This window comes from Ascaphus truei, chromosome 15, assembly GCF_040206685.1.
Source record: "Ascaphus truei isolate aAscTru1 chromosome 15, aAscTru1.hap1, whole genome shotgun sequence".
NCBI lineage: Eukaryota > Metazoa > Chordata > Amphibia > Anura > Ascaphidae > Ascaphus > Ascaphus truei.
In genome coordinates this window covers 48985279-49001578 of record NC_134497.1, presented here as the reverse complement: position 1 = coordinate 49001578, position 16300 = coordinate 48985279, and the positions used below count along the sequence as shown (strand labels likewise).

Below are 16300 nucleotides of genomic sequence, written 5' to 3'. Positions count from 1 at the left end.
CAAACTTATATCCAAAGTTATAGTAAAAACAGCGATAACATAACTATTTCTCCCATATTTTAAATCAGATTAACAATATCTATGCAACCTGTGTTCATTGCATAGGAAAGCATATCCAAATTTCAGCCTTGTAGCACAAACACATACAGAGATATGGTTCTATGGGGTTTACATTATGACAAATACACAGTTAACCCTCTCTCCATGTTAATACATAACATAGCAATTAATTCTACTGAAGCAGGGGGATGCAGATCAACATATACACAATATGGTTAACCCTTTCCCTCCCGACATGATTTCTACACATACAGGAATATAACACAGACTGCTGGGGGAATACAGCTCAGACCTGGTGCAATTCTGCTGAAGCAGGGGGATGCAGATCAACATATACACAGATCCCATTAACCCCCCATACCCCGATCATGACAGTATTGCACTGTGTTTTTTTGTCACATTGGAAGTAGCTTTAGGCATCTTTGTTTGTTTTTTTAACTGCAATACATAGACCTGTAACACAAACTAATACAATAAATAGGGTGACCATCCGTCCCCCTTTTGCCGGGACAGTCCCGGTTTTTCGAGAGCTGTCCCGGTTTCCTGTGTGTCCCGGAAATGTCCCGGGTTTTCCTCAATGTGTCCCCGTTTTTTTTTTTTTGTCGCCGGCGTTGCGCGAGTAAGCTGCGGTGCGCTGTGCGCGAGTCTGCGGAGGCGCAGAGGAGGAGACTGCAGCAGCCCGGCTGGTAAGTATTTTTTTTTTTAATGCCAGGGGTTGGGCTTCTGTTACGTGAAAAATGGGTCTTGCTCATTCGATGCGGCCCGGCCTTGTACAAAGTCCCGCCCCCCGCGGCAGTTTCCTACCTTGTTGGCCAATCCCCTGCGTCCCGGCATTAAGCCCCGCCCCCGGCATCATCCTTCACCAAGGTCCGGCATGTGGGAATTGATGGAAGGAAGGGTGCCGTGGGGGGCAGGGCCAGGGTGCCTGGGGGCTGGGGGCGGGGGGCAGGGCCAGCGTGCCTGGAGGGGGGCAGGACCAGGGTGCCTTGGGGCAGGACTAGCGTGCCTGGGGGCGGGGTGCAGGACCAGCGTGCCTGGGGGCGGGGTGCAGGACCAGCGTGCCTGGGGGCGGGGTGCAGGACCAGGGTGCCTGGGGTAGGGCCAGGGTGCCTGGGGGCGGGGCTTCCACTTCCTGCTGCAGAGCACACGTGGTGTGTGTGTCTCTGCCCACTCCTGGCTCCTCTGCGCGGTGTCTCCCCCCCTCTGCCCGCCCGGGGTGATAGGAGGTGGCTTTTTCTTCCTTTGTCTCCTGTACTGGCGCTCTCTTCCCCTACGGTCCCCTTGGTGCGGGAGATGGGCGCGGGGGCGGGCAGTGGTGGCTGCGTGGTGTCCCCCCATTCTGCCCCGGGAACCCGTGGCTGCCCGCCAGAGGAGGGGGGGGCGGCAGTTTGTACCTTTGCGTCCCGGCGCTCCTATCCACGCCCCCCCCTTGGTGCGGGAGATGGGCGCGGGGGTGGGTGCAGGGGGAGGCGGGGAGCCGCCTGCTTGTGGCTGCCTCTGTCTGTACTCCACCGTGTGTGTGTGTACCAGTGTGTGTGTGTGTGTGTGTACCAGTGTGTGTGTGTGTGTGTGTGTGTGTACCAGTGTGTGTGTGTGTGTGTGTGTACCAGTGTGTGTGTGTGTGTGTGTGTACCAGTGTGTGTACCAGTGTGTGTGTGTACCAGTGTGTATGTGTGTGTGTGTACCAGTGTGTGTGTGTATCAGTGTGTGTGTGTGTGTACCAGTGTGTGTGTGTACCAGTGTGTGTGTGTGTGTGTGTGTGTGTGTGTACCAGTGTGTGTGTGTACCAGTGTGTGTGTGTACCAGTGTGTGTGTGTACCAGTGTGTACCAGTGTGTGTGTGTACCAGTGTGTGTGTGTACCAGTGTGTACCAGTGTGTGTGTGTGTGTACCAGTGTGTGTGTGTGTGTACCAGTGCGCGCGTGTGTGTGTGTGTACCAGTGTGTGTGTGTGTGTGTGTGTGTGTACCAGTGTGTGTGTGTGTGTGTACCAGTGAGTGTGTGTGTGTGTGTACCAGTGTGTGTGTGTGTGTGTGTGTGTGTGTGTGTGTGTGTGTACCAGTGTGTGTGTACCAGTGTGTGTGTGTGTCTCCCCCTCTCTCCCTCCCCGTCTCCCCCTCTCTCCCTCCCCGTCTCCCCCTCTCCCTCTCTCTCTCCCTGTCTCCGTCTCTGTCCCTCTCACCCTCTCTCTGTCTCTCTCTCTCACCCTCTCTCTCTGTCTCTCTCACCCTCTCTCTCTCTCACCCTCTCTCTCTCTGTCTCTCTCACCCTCTCTCTCTTTCTCTCTCACCCTCTCTCTCTCTGTCTCTCTCACCCTCCCTGTCTTATCTTAACTGCCGTATACCTACACCGAAGTAACCTACCCTTCTTTCTTCCAGATCTGACTCAAGTTTCACACGGGAGACCTCGGAAGAGAGGTAGGGAACACCTCCCCTCCAGTATAGTACCTTGAGGGACTGCGGAACAGGTAAGATCCCAGGCGGGATTGCTGCTTTACGCTGGGGCCATAGAGGGGGTAGCAGGGCTGAGGCGCGCTGACGCTGAGGCTCGCCTGCTGAAATCTGCGTGATTTCATTCCCGTGCAGGCGAGCCAGCGGGCGCTATCGGGAGGTGAGGGGAGACTGAGTGAGGCGGGGCAGTGACGTCGCTGGGCCAATCGACCGTGACGCACCAACGTCAACGTCACAGCGCCGTGACGTTGACGCTGCTCCGCGCTGATTGGATGTTTTCAGCCGACAGCGCTCTGAAAAACAGTTTGGCTGTCGGCTGAAAAATCCAGCGCCTCAGGACGTCTGAGGACGCTCGCGTGAGCCCCCTCTAAAGACATCCTCATGGAGGATGCAGGGGCTCAGAGCGGAGCGTCAGCACGGCTCAGCACGGACGTGCCTTCTATGGACTCAGCCTTAGAAATTGTGAAGAGGGGGCATCTTGACACTGGTTAAGGGGTTCAGAATCATTCACATCTGGGTTTTTTTTGTTCGATTAGTGAGGTCAACACACACACACAACTATGTAACAAGGACTAATGGTAGTAAAGTATAAGTGTACTACAATAAATAAACTGTTATGTATAAAAAAAAAAAATGTCCCGGTTTTTCATTTTCAAAATCTGGTCACCCTAACAATAAAGCAAAAAAATCCCAGAGAAACAGACACATGGTACAATGATACTAAGAGAAGCAGCAGGAAAATACTGACAAACCTTGCACGAGTTTGATGCGAAAACTGAAATACGGATCCTGTGTAGGACAGAGCAATCTCTGACCAAGATGGATTCTAGCAGGCCAGGAAACAGCTTGTGCAGTATTTTTCTATGGTTGCAAAAGAGCGTTTGTTTTGTATCGTTTTTGTGTGTGCGGCAGTCAAAATATTCTGCAATTATTACTGATGAGCTCATGGTAGGCTATATATGCTGTATACAAATATTATTGCAGTGGGATGGCAGGGTTCATGGTGGATGCACAACATGTGTGGTGATAGGTAGTACAAAGAGTAGTAACGGAGTGTCATGTCCAATAGAGAATTAGATTGGAGAGCGACAGTGAGTGATGTCATCTTGTGCAAGGAAATGTCCTATGACATGTTTTGGGTTTATATACGTTTTTTTAAACTAGGAGGGAATGAGAACTTTGCATGTTGATGCAGGTACTCCCCATATTTACTGCTGACTACTACGCGGCAACATAAAATTTGTTGATACTACGAACCAACAGCAAGACTCTGCTCTTTGACATGTCTCATTTGGTTTGTTATTTATAACAACATTTACATAGCGCCTTTACCCAGGGTGCTGTACATTAGTTAGTAAAACCACGGTGGGCTTACATATGGAGAAGAAAAGCATCACAGGGCACTGCAGATTTTTATAACTATTTATTAGCCAATTTTTAAAGCTTAAAAAATTGGCTAATAAATAGTTAGAAAAATCCGCAGTGCCCTGTGATGCTTTTCTACTTCATGTACCTTAGATCAGCCACCGGCTATCCCTAACTGCAGGAGCACCGGTAACTGTATATATTTTTTGACATTTTATGGTGTGCAGCAGATTTCTCTATTTTGCAGGGGTTATATATGGAACATTTCATGAGTTGGGCATAGATTAATTGTTCATATGTCTTTGTGGTGGGCAGGGGTGGGAACATTATGGTCAGGGTAAGGGTTAGATCCATTGCAAGCTTGCTTGGTTGGTGGGCAAGGGTCTCTGGAATTAGTCTTGTCGGTAGCATGGTTATGAGTGACAGTGGAGACAATTGGATCGGTGAGGTGGGTGACTTTTGAGGGACTTTAAGAAGGTTTAGGAAGTGGTGAGTGTAGAGTGTATATATATTTACAATAAAATGTATATTTCTGCTTTGCCAGAAAAAGGAGTTGTTTCCTTATATGATAAATTGTTTCTTCTTAATCCATTTATTCTAGGAATAACTCTGATCTTGGTCTATTAAAGGGCATCCTAAACTGCAACAATTCGACACTTCTCCAACATCATCCCATCCAGGTGAACATTGAACTACCCTCTTACCCCATGAACTCTCGGTCTGGCAATTGTCCATCACATCCTTATAAAGCTCCCTCTGCTGTTCCACATACTCCCATTCATCCTCAGACTTTATTTGCACCTGAAACGGAGATAATTCCCATTACATAGTACGAGAGGTTGGGGAGAGGGGTTAAGAGAGCCGAGGTGGGTTGACCTTGAAATCTGCACAAAACAGCATCGTCCATAACAAAATCAACTTGAGCCCCCCAAAAATGTAAGTTGGGAGATGATATATATATATATATAAACAAAAAAAACAGAGAGCACACGCCCCATAGTGTAACACTGTAACATTTAATATGGGGAGGGAATCGTGGGGGGATTAAAAACACTCACAATAAATAAGTGATATTAAGGCAATTTGTGATATATAATCACCACCGAGGCAGGTAACATCTGATGACAGGTATGCAGTCCAACACCAACTGGAACAAGGCACCGACAGCGTTCAAGATTCGAGGTACGTCCCTGACGCGTTTCGTCGCAACAAATGCAACTTTATCAAAGGGAATGTCCCTTCCCCCCCTTTTCCCCATTTCCCTTCCTTCCCCTCCACTTCCCATTCCTCCCTCCGCTCCTTCCACCCCTTTTCCCCATTTCCTTCCCCCCCCCTATTTATATCCCTCCCTTACATTTCCCATTTCCCTTTTTCTTCTCTTGTTAATATCGTTATATATACATCCTGTCTAGCTATATATCACTAGCATTTGGTATCTGTGTGTGCGTGCACTATCTGATATACATTCTTTGTGCATACAATTATTATGTTTGTGCTTTAGTGTGTACGGGTGTGTTAGCACACACTGACATTATTAGACTAATGGGTTGATAATATGATAATATGAGGGTAACTATGTTACTTTATAATGTATTTTATGATTATGTATTTTTTATTAGAACTGTAACATTATAATATATTTTTAGCCTTTTTATGATTTTGAGTAATAATTATTATATATATTTTTTATCATTACATTTAATTATGCTCGTTTATAATATATGTTTGTAGTGATTTAAGCTTTGTTTGTAGTAGTAGATGTTGATATGCTATCAGTAGTCATTTATGTCAGTCGTTTATGCTTGAGTGTTCGCTTATTCCTTTTTAAACACCACTATCTGATTCCTAAAACATTCTGGTTCCCTTTTTAGGGGCGGAATCATTGCTAATTGATTAACCTATTACGATCGAGGCACTCTAGTATAATAGCACTGCCATTACTGCTCAGGGACATTCCCTTTGATAAAGTTGCATTTGTTGCGACGAAACGCGTCAGGGACGTACCTCGCGACATTGCGTCATCACGCTGTGTGCACTCTTTACGGCCGGAGAGTGCAGGATTCAATATCGAGGCCTGCTCTGATACCACATTATATGGAGGACTTTGAGTGATCTTGAACACTGTCGGGTGTCCTGTTCCAGTTGGTGTTGGACTGCATACCTGTCATCAGATGTTACCTGCCTCGGTGGTGATTATATATCACAAATTGCCTTAATATCACTTATTTATTGTGAGTGTTTTTAATCCCCCCACCATTCCCTCCCCATATTAAATGTTACAGTGTTACACTATGGGGCGTGCGCTCTCTGTTTTTTTGTTCTTATAGATTTCACATTGGAACTGGTTCTTCCATTTGAGAGCTGCCGTGGATCCCTGGATCCTGTACATCATCCTGTTGTCACCTTTCAGGACTTACCTTAAGGTTTGGACATTTGCACTTGGACTATTTATTTTATTTTTATATGTACACATTTTTTGTATTAGAGTGTATATTCTAGTTCGTATTTAATTTATAAGTTTTGGGATCATATTATTTTACTTTTGAGGTTATTTGAATCAATTTGATATTATCTTATATTTATTATTGTTTCACGATTGGCGCTACTTTTCACTCCTTTTCTGTATATATATATATGTACCCATCAAGGTTGAAACATGTCTGTGAGTGGGTTAACTGACTTTGCATCTCCCAAGCCCTTGCTTAAAAGCTGTGTTTAAAGCAGCATGCATTGGCTAAGGGTTGCTCATGTAATGTGAGCATGAGATAAAAAGTGGCACAGTGTGCTCATTTGCATGTCATTTCCCAGAATCCCTTGCTGCCGTAGAAGTGCTGTTTGCTGGGTGATAATGGTGAAAGACAGGGTTGCAGACCTGTCTAAGACATGCAAATGAATATACAGGAATATTTACAGTATATATAATAATACTGAGTTAAGTTATGGTGAGTAAAAAAAGTGACAAAAACCCTCCACAGGAAAGCAAATATGCAAATATAACTGTATGCTCATCTGCATGTCTTAGGCAGGTCTGAAACCCCGCCTTTCCCCATCGTCACCCAACATACAGCACTTCCACTGCAGCAAGGGATTCTGGGAAATGACATGCAAATGAGCACACAGTGTCACTTTTTGCCTCAAAAACCATTTTAAACATGGTTCCCTATAGGCTTAAGCTTGCTGCATGGTCACAGCTTTGAGCACAGCCAGGGTTAAGGTGCATACCCAGAAAACCACCCACAGACAGCTGTTTCGACCTTGATGGGTCTCATCAGTGTGGGGTTGATTTTCAAGTGTGTAAGTGACTGTGTGCAGGGATATGTGTGTAAGTGACTGCGTGCAGGGATGTGTGTGTGTAAGTGACTGCGTTCAGGGATAGGTGTGTGTAAGTGACTGCGTACAGGGATATGTGTGTAAGTGACTGCGTGCAGGGATATGTGTGTGTGTAAGTGACTGCGTGCAGGGATATGTGTGTGTGTGTGTGTGTAAGTGACTGCGTGCAGGGATAGGTGTGCGTGTAAGTGACTGCGTGCAGGGATATGTGTGTGTGTGTAAGTGACTGCGTGCAGGGATGTGTGTGTGTGTGTAAGTGACTGCGTGCAGGAATATGTGTGTGTGTGTAAGTGACTGCGTGCAGGGATATGTGTGTGTGTGTAAGTGACTGTGTGCAGGGATATGTGTGTGTAAGTGACTGTGTGCAGGGATATGTGTGTGTGTGTAAGTGACTGCGTGCAGGGATATGTGTGTGTGTAAGTGACTGCGTACAGGGATATGTGTGTGTGTAAGTGACTGTGTGCAGGGATATGTGTGTGTGTGTAAGTGACTGCGTGCAGGGATATGTGTGTGTGTAAGTGACTGCGTGCAGGGATAGGTGTGTGTAAGTGACTGCGTGCAGGGATATGTGTGTGTAAGTGACTGCGTGTAAGTGACTGCGTGCAGGGATATGTGTGTGTGTAAGTGACTGCGTGTAAGTGACTGCGTGCAGGGATATGTGTGTGTGTGTAAGTGACAGCGTACAGGGATATGTGTGTGTAAGTGACTGCGTGCAGGGATGTGTGTGTGTAAGTGACTGCGTGCAGGGAAGTGTGTGTGTGTAAGTGACTGCGTACAGGGATGTGTGTCTGTGTAAGTGACTGCGTGTAAGTGACTGCGTGCAGGGATATGTGTGTGTGTAAGTGACTGCGTACAGGGATATGTGTGTGTGTAAGTGACTGCGTGCAGGGATATGTGTGTGTGTAAGTGACTGTGTGCAGGGATATGTGTGTGTGTGTAAGTGACTGCGTGCAGGGATAGGTGTGTGTAAGTGACTGCGTGCAGGGATATGTGTGTGTGTAAGTGACTGCGTGCAGGGATATGTGTGTGTGTGTGTGTGTAAGTGACTGCGTGCAGGGATATGTGTGTGTAAGTGACTGCGTGCAGGGATATGTGTGTGTGTGTGTGTAAGTGACTGCGTGCAGGGATATGTGTGTGTGTAAGTGACTGCGTGCAGCTCCAAAACGTAACATTTGTTAAGACACAAGCTTCCACAGGCGTGCGGAAGCGTGCGCGAGCCCCTGTTAAAGCCGCTCTCATTGCGGCTGCAGGGGCTCAGTGCCGAGCGTGAGCACGCCTCAGCACGGGTCAGCGCCTAAGCGCTGACCATGCCCGAGGCCTAAGTGACTGCGTGCGGGGATATGTGTGTAAGTGACTGCGTGCAAGGATGTGTGTGTGTGTAAGTGACTGCGTGCAGGGATGTGTGTGCAAGTGACTGCGTGCAGGGATGTGTGTGTGTGTAAGTGACTGCGTGCAGGGATGTGTATGTGTGTAAGTGACTGCGTACAGGGATATGTGTGTGTGTAAGTGACTGTGTGCAGGGATATGTGTGTGTGTGTAAGTGACTGCGTGCAGGGATATGTGTGTGTGTAAGTGACTGCGTGCAGGGATATGTGTGTGTAAGTGACTGCGTGTAAGTGACTGCGTGCAGGGATATGTGTGTGTGTAAGTGACTGCGTGTAAGTGACTGCGTGCAGGGATATGTGTGTGTGTAAGTGACTGCGTACAGGGATATGTGTGTGTGTAAGTGACTGCGTACAGGGATATGTGTGTGTGTAAGTGACTGCGTGCAGGGATATGTGTGTGTAAGTGACAGCGTGCAGGGATATATGTGTGTGTGTGTGTGTGTGTGTGTGTGTGTGTGTGTGTGTGTGTAAGTGACTGCGTGCAGGGATATGTGTGTGTGTGTAAGTGACTGTGTGCAGGGATATGTGTGTGTGTAAGTGACTGCGTGCAGGGATGTGTGTGTGTAAGTGACAGCGTGCAGGGATATATGTGTGTGTGTGTGTGTGTGTGTGTGTGTGTGTGTGTGTGTGTGTGTGTAAGTGACTGCGTGCAGGGATATGTGTGTGTGTGTAAGTGACTGTGTGCAGGGATATGTGTGTGTGTAAGTGACTGTGTGCAGGGATATGTGTGTGTGTAAGTGACTGCGTGCAGGGATATGTGTGTGTGTAAGTGACTGTGTGCAGGGATATGTGTGTGTGTAAGTGACTGCGTGCAGGGATATGTGTGTGTGTGTGTAAGTGACTGCGTGCAGGGATATGTGTGTGTGTGTAAGTGACTGTGTGCAGGGATATGTGTGTGTGTAAGTGACTGCGTGCAGGGATATGTGTGTGTGTGTGTAAGTGACTGCGTGCAGGGATATGTGTGTGTGTGTAAGTGACTGTGTGCAGGGATATGTGTGTGTGTAAGTGACTGTGTGCAGGGATATGTGTGTGTGTAAGTGACTGCGTGCAGGGATGTGTGTGTAAGGCCTCGGGCATAGACACTTCACACGTGCGGAGGCGCGCTGAGGCTCAGGGAAAGCCGTGCTTTTTCTGGCCTTAGAGCACGCGCTGTCCGTGGGCAGGTCTGGGGGCGGGCCAGTGACGTCACGGAGCTGGTTCACCCTCATTGGACGAACCGCTCACGTGACCGGCCCTGCGCTCCGGCAAGCTCCAAAACGTAACATTTGTTAAGACACAAGCTTCCACAGGCGTGCGGAAGCGTGCGCGAGCCCCTGTTAAAGCCGCTCTCATTGCGGCTGCAGGGGCTCAGTGCCGAGCGTGAGCACGCCTCAGCACGGGTCAGCGCCTAAGCGCTGACCATGCCCGAGGCCTAAGTGACTGCGTGCGGGGATATGTGTGTAAGTGACTGCGTGCAAGGATGTGTGTGTGTGTAAGTGACTGCGTGCAGGGATGTGTGTGCAAGTGACTGCGTGCAGGGATGTGTGTGTGTGTAAGTGACTGCGTGCAGGGATGTGTATGTGTGTAAGTGACTGCGTACAGGGATATGTGTGTGTGTGTAAGTGACTGCGTGCAGGGATATGTGTGTGTGTAAGTGACTGCGTACAGGGATATGTGTGTGTGTGTGTGCGTGTGTGTAAGTGACTGCGTACAGGGATATGTGTGTGTGTAAGTGACTGCATGCAGGAATATGTGTGTGTAAGTGACTGCGTGCAGGGATATGTGTGTGTGTGTAAGTGACTGCGTGCAGGGATGTGTGTGTGTGTGTAAGTGACTGCGTGCAGGGATGTGTGTGTGTGTAAGTGACTGCGTACAGGGATATGTGTGTGTGTGTGTGCGTGTGTGTAAGTGACTGCGTACAGGGATATGTGTGTGTGTAAGTGACTGCATGCAGGAATATGTGTGTGTAAGTGACTGCGTGCAGGGATGTGTGTGTGTGTAAGTGACTGCGTACAGGGATATGTGTGTGTGTGCGTGTGTGTAAGTGACTGCGTGCAGGGATGTGTGTGTGTGTGTGTAAGTGACTGCGTACAGGGATATGTGTGTGTGTAAGTGACTGCATGCAGGAATATGTGTGTGTAAGTGACTGCGTGCAGGGATGTGTGTGTGTAAGTGACTGCATGCAGGGATGTGTGTGTTTAAGTGACTGCGTGCAGGGATGTGTGTGTGTAAGTGACTGCGTGCAGGGATGTGTGTGTGTGTAAGTGACTGCGTGCAGGGATGTGTGTAAGTGACTGCGTGCAGGGATGTGTGTGTGTAAGTGACTGCGTGCAGGGATTTGTGTGTAAGTGGCTGCGTGCAGGGATGTGTGTGTGTAAGTGACTGTGTGCAGGGATGTGTGTGTAAGTGACTGCGTGCAGGGATGTGTGTGTGTGTGTAAGTGGCTGCGTGCAGGGATGTGTGTGTGTAAGTGGCTGCGTGCAGGGATGTGTGTGTAAGTGACTGTGTGCAGGGATGTGTGTGTAAGTGACTGCGTGCAGGGATGTGTGTGTAAGTGGCTGCGTGCAGGGATGTGTGTGTAAGTGGCTGCGTGCAGGGATATGTGTGTGTCTAAGTGACTGCGTGCAGGGATGTGTGTGTGTGTGTGTGTGTAAGTGACTGCGTGCAGGGATGTGTGTGTGTGTGTGTGTGTGTAAGTGACTGCGTTCAGGGATGTGTGTGTAAGTGACTGCGTGCAGGGATGTGTGTGTAAGTGACTGCGTGCAGAGATGTGTGTGTGTAAGTGACTGCGTGCAGGGATGTGTGTGTGTAAGTGACTGAGTGCAGGGATGTGTGTGTAAGTGACTGTGTGCAGGGATGTGTGTGTGTGTCAGTGGCTGCGTGCAGGGATATGTGTGTGTGTAAGTGACTGTGTGCAGGGATGTGTGTGTAAGTGACTGCGTGCAGGGATATGTGTGTGTGTGTAAGTGACTGCGTGCAGGGATAGGTGTGTGTGTGTAAGTGACTGCTTGCAGGGATGTGTGTGTGTGTGTGTAAGTGACTGCGTACAGGGATATGTGTGTGTGTGTAAGTGACAGCGTACAGGGATATGTGTGTGTGTAAGTGACTGCGTGCAGGGATGTGTGTGTGTAAGTGACTGCGTGCAGGGATATGTGTGTGTGTGTGCGTGTGTGTAAGTGACTGCGTGCAGGGATGTGTGTGTGTGTGTAAGTGACAGCGTACAGGGATATGTGTGTGTAAGTGACTGCGTGCAGGGATGTGTGTGTGTAAGTGACTGCGTGCAGGGAAGTGTGTGTGTGTAAGTGACTGCGTACAGGGATGTGTGTCTGTGTAAGTGACTGCGTGTAAGTGACTGCGTGCAGGGATGTGTGTGTGTAAGTGACTGCGTGCAGGGATGTGTGTGTGTAAGTGACTGTGTGCAGGGATGTGTGTGTGTAAGTGACTGTGTGCAGGGATATGTGTGTGTAAGTGACTCCGTGCAGGGATATGTGTGTGTGTAAGTGGCTGCGTGCATGGATGTGTGTGTGTAAGTGACTGCGTGCAGGAATATGTGTGTGTAAGTGGCTGCGTGCATGGATGTGTGTGTGTAAGTGACTGCGTGCAGGAATATGTGTGTGTGTAAGTGGCTGCGTGCATGGATGTGTGTGTGTAAGTGACTGTGTGCAGGGATATGTGTGTGTAAGTGACTGCGTGCAGGGATGTGTGTGTGTGTAAGTGACTGCGTGCAGGGATATGTGTGTGTGTAAGTGACTGCGTGCAGGGATATGTGTGTGTGTAAGTGACTGCGTGCATGGATGTGTGTGTAAGTGACTGCGTGCAGGGATATGTTTGTGTGTAAGTGACTGCGTGCAGGGATATGTGTGTAAGTGACTGCGTGCAGGGATGTGTGTGTGTAAGTGACTGCGTGCAGGGATGTGTGTGTGTAAGTGACTGCGTGCAGGGATGTGTGTGTGTAAGTGACTGCGTGCAGAGATATGTGTGTAAGTGACTGCGTGCAGGGATATGTGTGTGTAAGTGACTGCGTGCAGGGATGTGTGTGTGTATAAGTGACTGCGTGCAGGGATGTGTGTGTGTAAGTGACTGCGTACAGGGATATGTGTGTGTGTGCGTGTGTGTAAGTGACTGCGTTCAGGGATGTGTGTGTGTGTAAGTGACTGCGTACAGGGATATGTGTGTGTGTAAGTGACTGCATGCAGGGATATGTGTGTGTAAGTGACTGCGTGCAGGGATATGTGTGTGTAAGTGACTGCGTGCAGGGATGTGTGTGTAAGTGACTGCATGCAGGGATATGTGTGTGTAAGTGACTGCGTGCAGGGATATGTGTGTGTGTAAGTGACTGCGTGCAGGGATGTGTGTGTAAGTGACTGCGTGCAGGGATGTGTGTGTAAGTGACTGCGTGCAGGGATGTGTGTGTAAGTGACTGCGTGCAGGGATATGTGTGTGTGTAAGTGACTGCGTGCAGGGATGTGTGTGTGTGTAAGTGACTGCGTGCAGGGCCGCCATCAGGTGAACCCAGAATATGGTCCGGATCAGAAGTTAGACGGAACTTCCGGGATCGTCCGGGTCACTCTGACCGCTGGGCCCGCTATGCGCAACAGGTGAAACAGGGTCTCAACAACCTCCCTGCCCTCTGAAGAGATCAGTGCATAACTGACTTCATGTGATGTGTGCATGTCTGCAAGGGCCTATGTGTAAGCGACAGCATGTGTGCTGGGATATGTGCAGGTGTGTGTATGTAAGTACCTGCTTGTGTGTATGTGCAGGTAAATGTGTGTAAGTAACTGCATGTGTGTATGTAAGTATGTGTGTGTATATGCAGGTGTCTGTGTGTAAGTAACTGTGTGTGTGTGTGTGTGTGCGTGTGTATGTAAGTAACTGCGTGTGTGTGTGTGTGTGTGTGTGTGTGTGTGTGTGTGTGTGTGTGTGTGTGTGTGTGTGTGTGTGTGTGTAACTGTATGTATTTATGTGCAGGTGTCTGTGTGTAAGTAACAGCGTGCGTGTATGTATGTGCAGGTGTATGTGTGTATGTAAGTAACTGCGTGTGTGTGTATGTGCAGGTGTGTATATGTAAGTAACTGCATGTGTTTATGTAAGTAACTGTGTGTATATGCAGGTGTCTGTGTTTAAGTAACTGTGTGCGTGTGTATGTAAGTAACTGCGTTTGTGTGTGTGTGTAAGTAACTGTATGTATTTATGTGCAGGTGTCTGTGTGTAAGTAACAGCGTGCGTGTATGTATGTGCAGGTGTATGTGTGTATGTAAGTAACTGCGTGTGTGTGTGTGTGTGTGTGTATGTGCAGGTGTGTATATGTAAGTAACTGCATGTGTTTATGTAAGTAACTGTGTGTATATGCAGGTGTCTGTGTGTAAGTAACTGTGTGCGTGTGTATGTAAGTAACTGCGTTTGTGTGTGTGTGTAAGTATGTGCAGGTGTCTGTGTTTAAGTGCCTGTGAATATGTGCAGGTATCTGTGTGTAAGTAACTGTGTGTGTATGTAAGTAATTGCGTGTGTGTATGTTCAGGTGTCTCTGTGTAAGTAACTGTGTGTGTGTGTGTGTGTGTGTGTATGCAGGGATCTGTGTGTAAGTAACTGTGTGTGTGTGTATATATGTAACTGCGTGTCTATGTGGAGGTGTGTGTGTGTGTGTGTGCTAGTGTGTTTGTGTGCAAGGGCTTGTTGTATGCACCGGGAGTTTAATGCATACATCCTGTCTCTGTGTGACCAGATACCCTGGGTTAACGTAGCGATTGTGTGTTCACGAGACATATGAAGATAAAGGTCACACAGCAAAGACACTTACACACAGAGAGTCAGGGGGAGGAGTGGGTGGCCCTTGTGCAGATGGCTGTTGAACAGGCGTGGTGGCGCTTTCTGAAAACACCTGCATCTTGAGATTAAACATGTCATCTGAATAGGAGCTGTGACCTAATTAAACAAAAGAGGGAATGGTTAAAGCTGGGGTCACACTTACAGGACGCTGACTTGCAGGCTAAGCTGACCTGCCACTTCCCAGGTATGTCCGGGGAGAACTGATGTGTGGGGTGATACCTTATAGCAGGGGATGTGCAAACTGGAGGGTGCCGCTCTTACAAAGGCCCCGCGCTGTTCCCCACAACATGAAATAAAATGCTGGGGGAGCACGCGAGGCCGCTGTATATCCCTTACCTCGTTTCTGGAGGCTTCTGGCGACGCATCACCATGGCAACGCGGAGTCAAATGGCAACATGACATCAGAGAAAAAGTAAGGGGGGGGTGGGGAGCAGCCAGGGGGTGCAGACAAAAAAGTTTGTGCACCCCTGCGTAGTGTATGAGGGAAACTGATGTGTGTTGGGAGATACCTTATAGTATATTAGGGGGAAACTGATGTGTGTTGGGAGATACCTTATAGTATATTAGGGGGAAACTGATGTGTGTTGGGAGATACCTTATAGTATATTAGGGGGAAACTGATGTGTGTTGGGAGATACCTTATAGTATATTAGGGGGAAACTGATGTGTGTTGGGTGATACCTTATAGTGTATTAGGGGGAAACTGATGTGTGTTGGGAGATACCTTATAGTGTATTAGGGGGAAACTGATGTGTGTTGGGTAATACCTTATAGTGTATTAGGGGGAAACTGTGTGTTGGGAGATACCTTATAGTGTATGAGGGAAACTGATGTGTGTTGGGAGATACCTTATAGTGTATGAGGGAAACTGATGTGTGTTGGGAGATACCTTATAGTGTATTAGGGGGAAACTGTGTGTTGGGAGATACCTTATAGTGTATGAGGGAAACTGATGTGTGTTGGGAGATACCTTATAGTGTATGAGGGAAACTGATGTGTGTTGGGAGATACCTTATAGTGTATGAGGGAAACTGATGTGTGTTGGGAGATACCTTATAGTATATTAGGGGGAAACGGATGTGTGTTGGGAGACACCTTATAGTGTATTAGGGGGAAACTGATGTGTGTTGGGTGATACCTTATAGTGTATTAGGGGGAAACTGATGTGTGTTGGGAGATACCTTATAGTGTATTACGGGGAAACTGATGTATGTTGGGTGATACCTTATAGTGTATTAGGGGGAAACTGATGTGTGTTGGGAGATACCTTATAGTGTATGAGGGAAACTGATGTGTGTTGGGAGATACCTTATAGTGTATGAGGGAAACTGATGTGTGTTGGGAGATACCTTATAGTGTATGAGGGAAACTGATGTGTGTTGGGAGATACCTTATAGTATATTAGGGGGAAACTGATGTGTGTTGGGAGACACCTTATAGTGTATTAGGGGGAAACTGATGTGTGTTGGGTGATACCTTATAGTGTATTAGGGGGAAACTGATGTGTGTTGGGAGATACCTTATAGTGTATTACGGGGAAACTGATGTATGTTGGGTGATACCTTATAGTGTATTAGGGGGAAACTGATGTGTGTTGGGAGATACCTTATAGTGTATGAGGGGGAAACTGATGTATGTTGGGTGATACCTTATAGTGTATTAGGGGGAAACTGATGTATGTTGGGTGATACCTTATAGTGTATTAGGGGGAAACTGATGTGTGTTGGGAGATACCTTATAGTGTATTAGGGGGAAACTGATGTATGTTGGGTGATACCTTATAGTGTATTAGGGGGAAACTGATGTGTGTTGGGAGATACCTTATAGTGTATGAGGGAAACTGATGTGTGTTGGGTAATACCTTATGGTGTATGAGGGGAAACTGATGTATGTTGGGGTATACC

The 16300-nt window shown here is 47.8% G+C and overlaps 1 protein-coding gene across 2 annotated transcripts in view; it reads right to left on the bottom strand.

Annotated features, from left to right (window-relative positions):
- Positions 1–16300, bottom strand: part of LOC142466933 (uncharacterized) — a 57976-nt gene that overhangs the window by 28367 nt on the left and 13309 nt on the right. Inside the window, exons 7-8 of one of the 2 annotated variants that reach the window (XM_075572582.1) lie at positions 14368–14492; positions 4578–4674 (exon numbers count right to left, since the gene is read on the bottom strand). In XM_075572582.1, the coding sequence (XP_075428697.1) occupies positions 4578–4674; positions 14368–14492 (222 nt within the window). The remainder of the gene's footprint in view (positions 1–4577; positions 4675–14367; positions 14493–16300) is intronic. The other variant, XM_075572583.1, reaches the window with a different exon arrangement.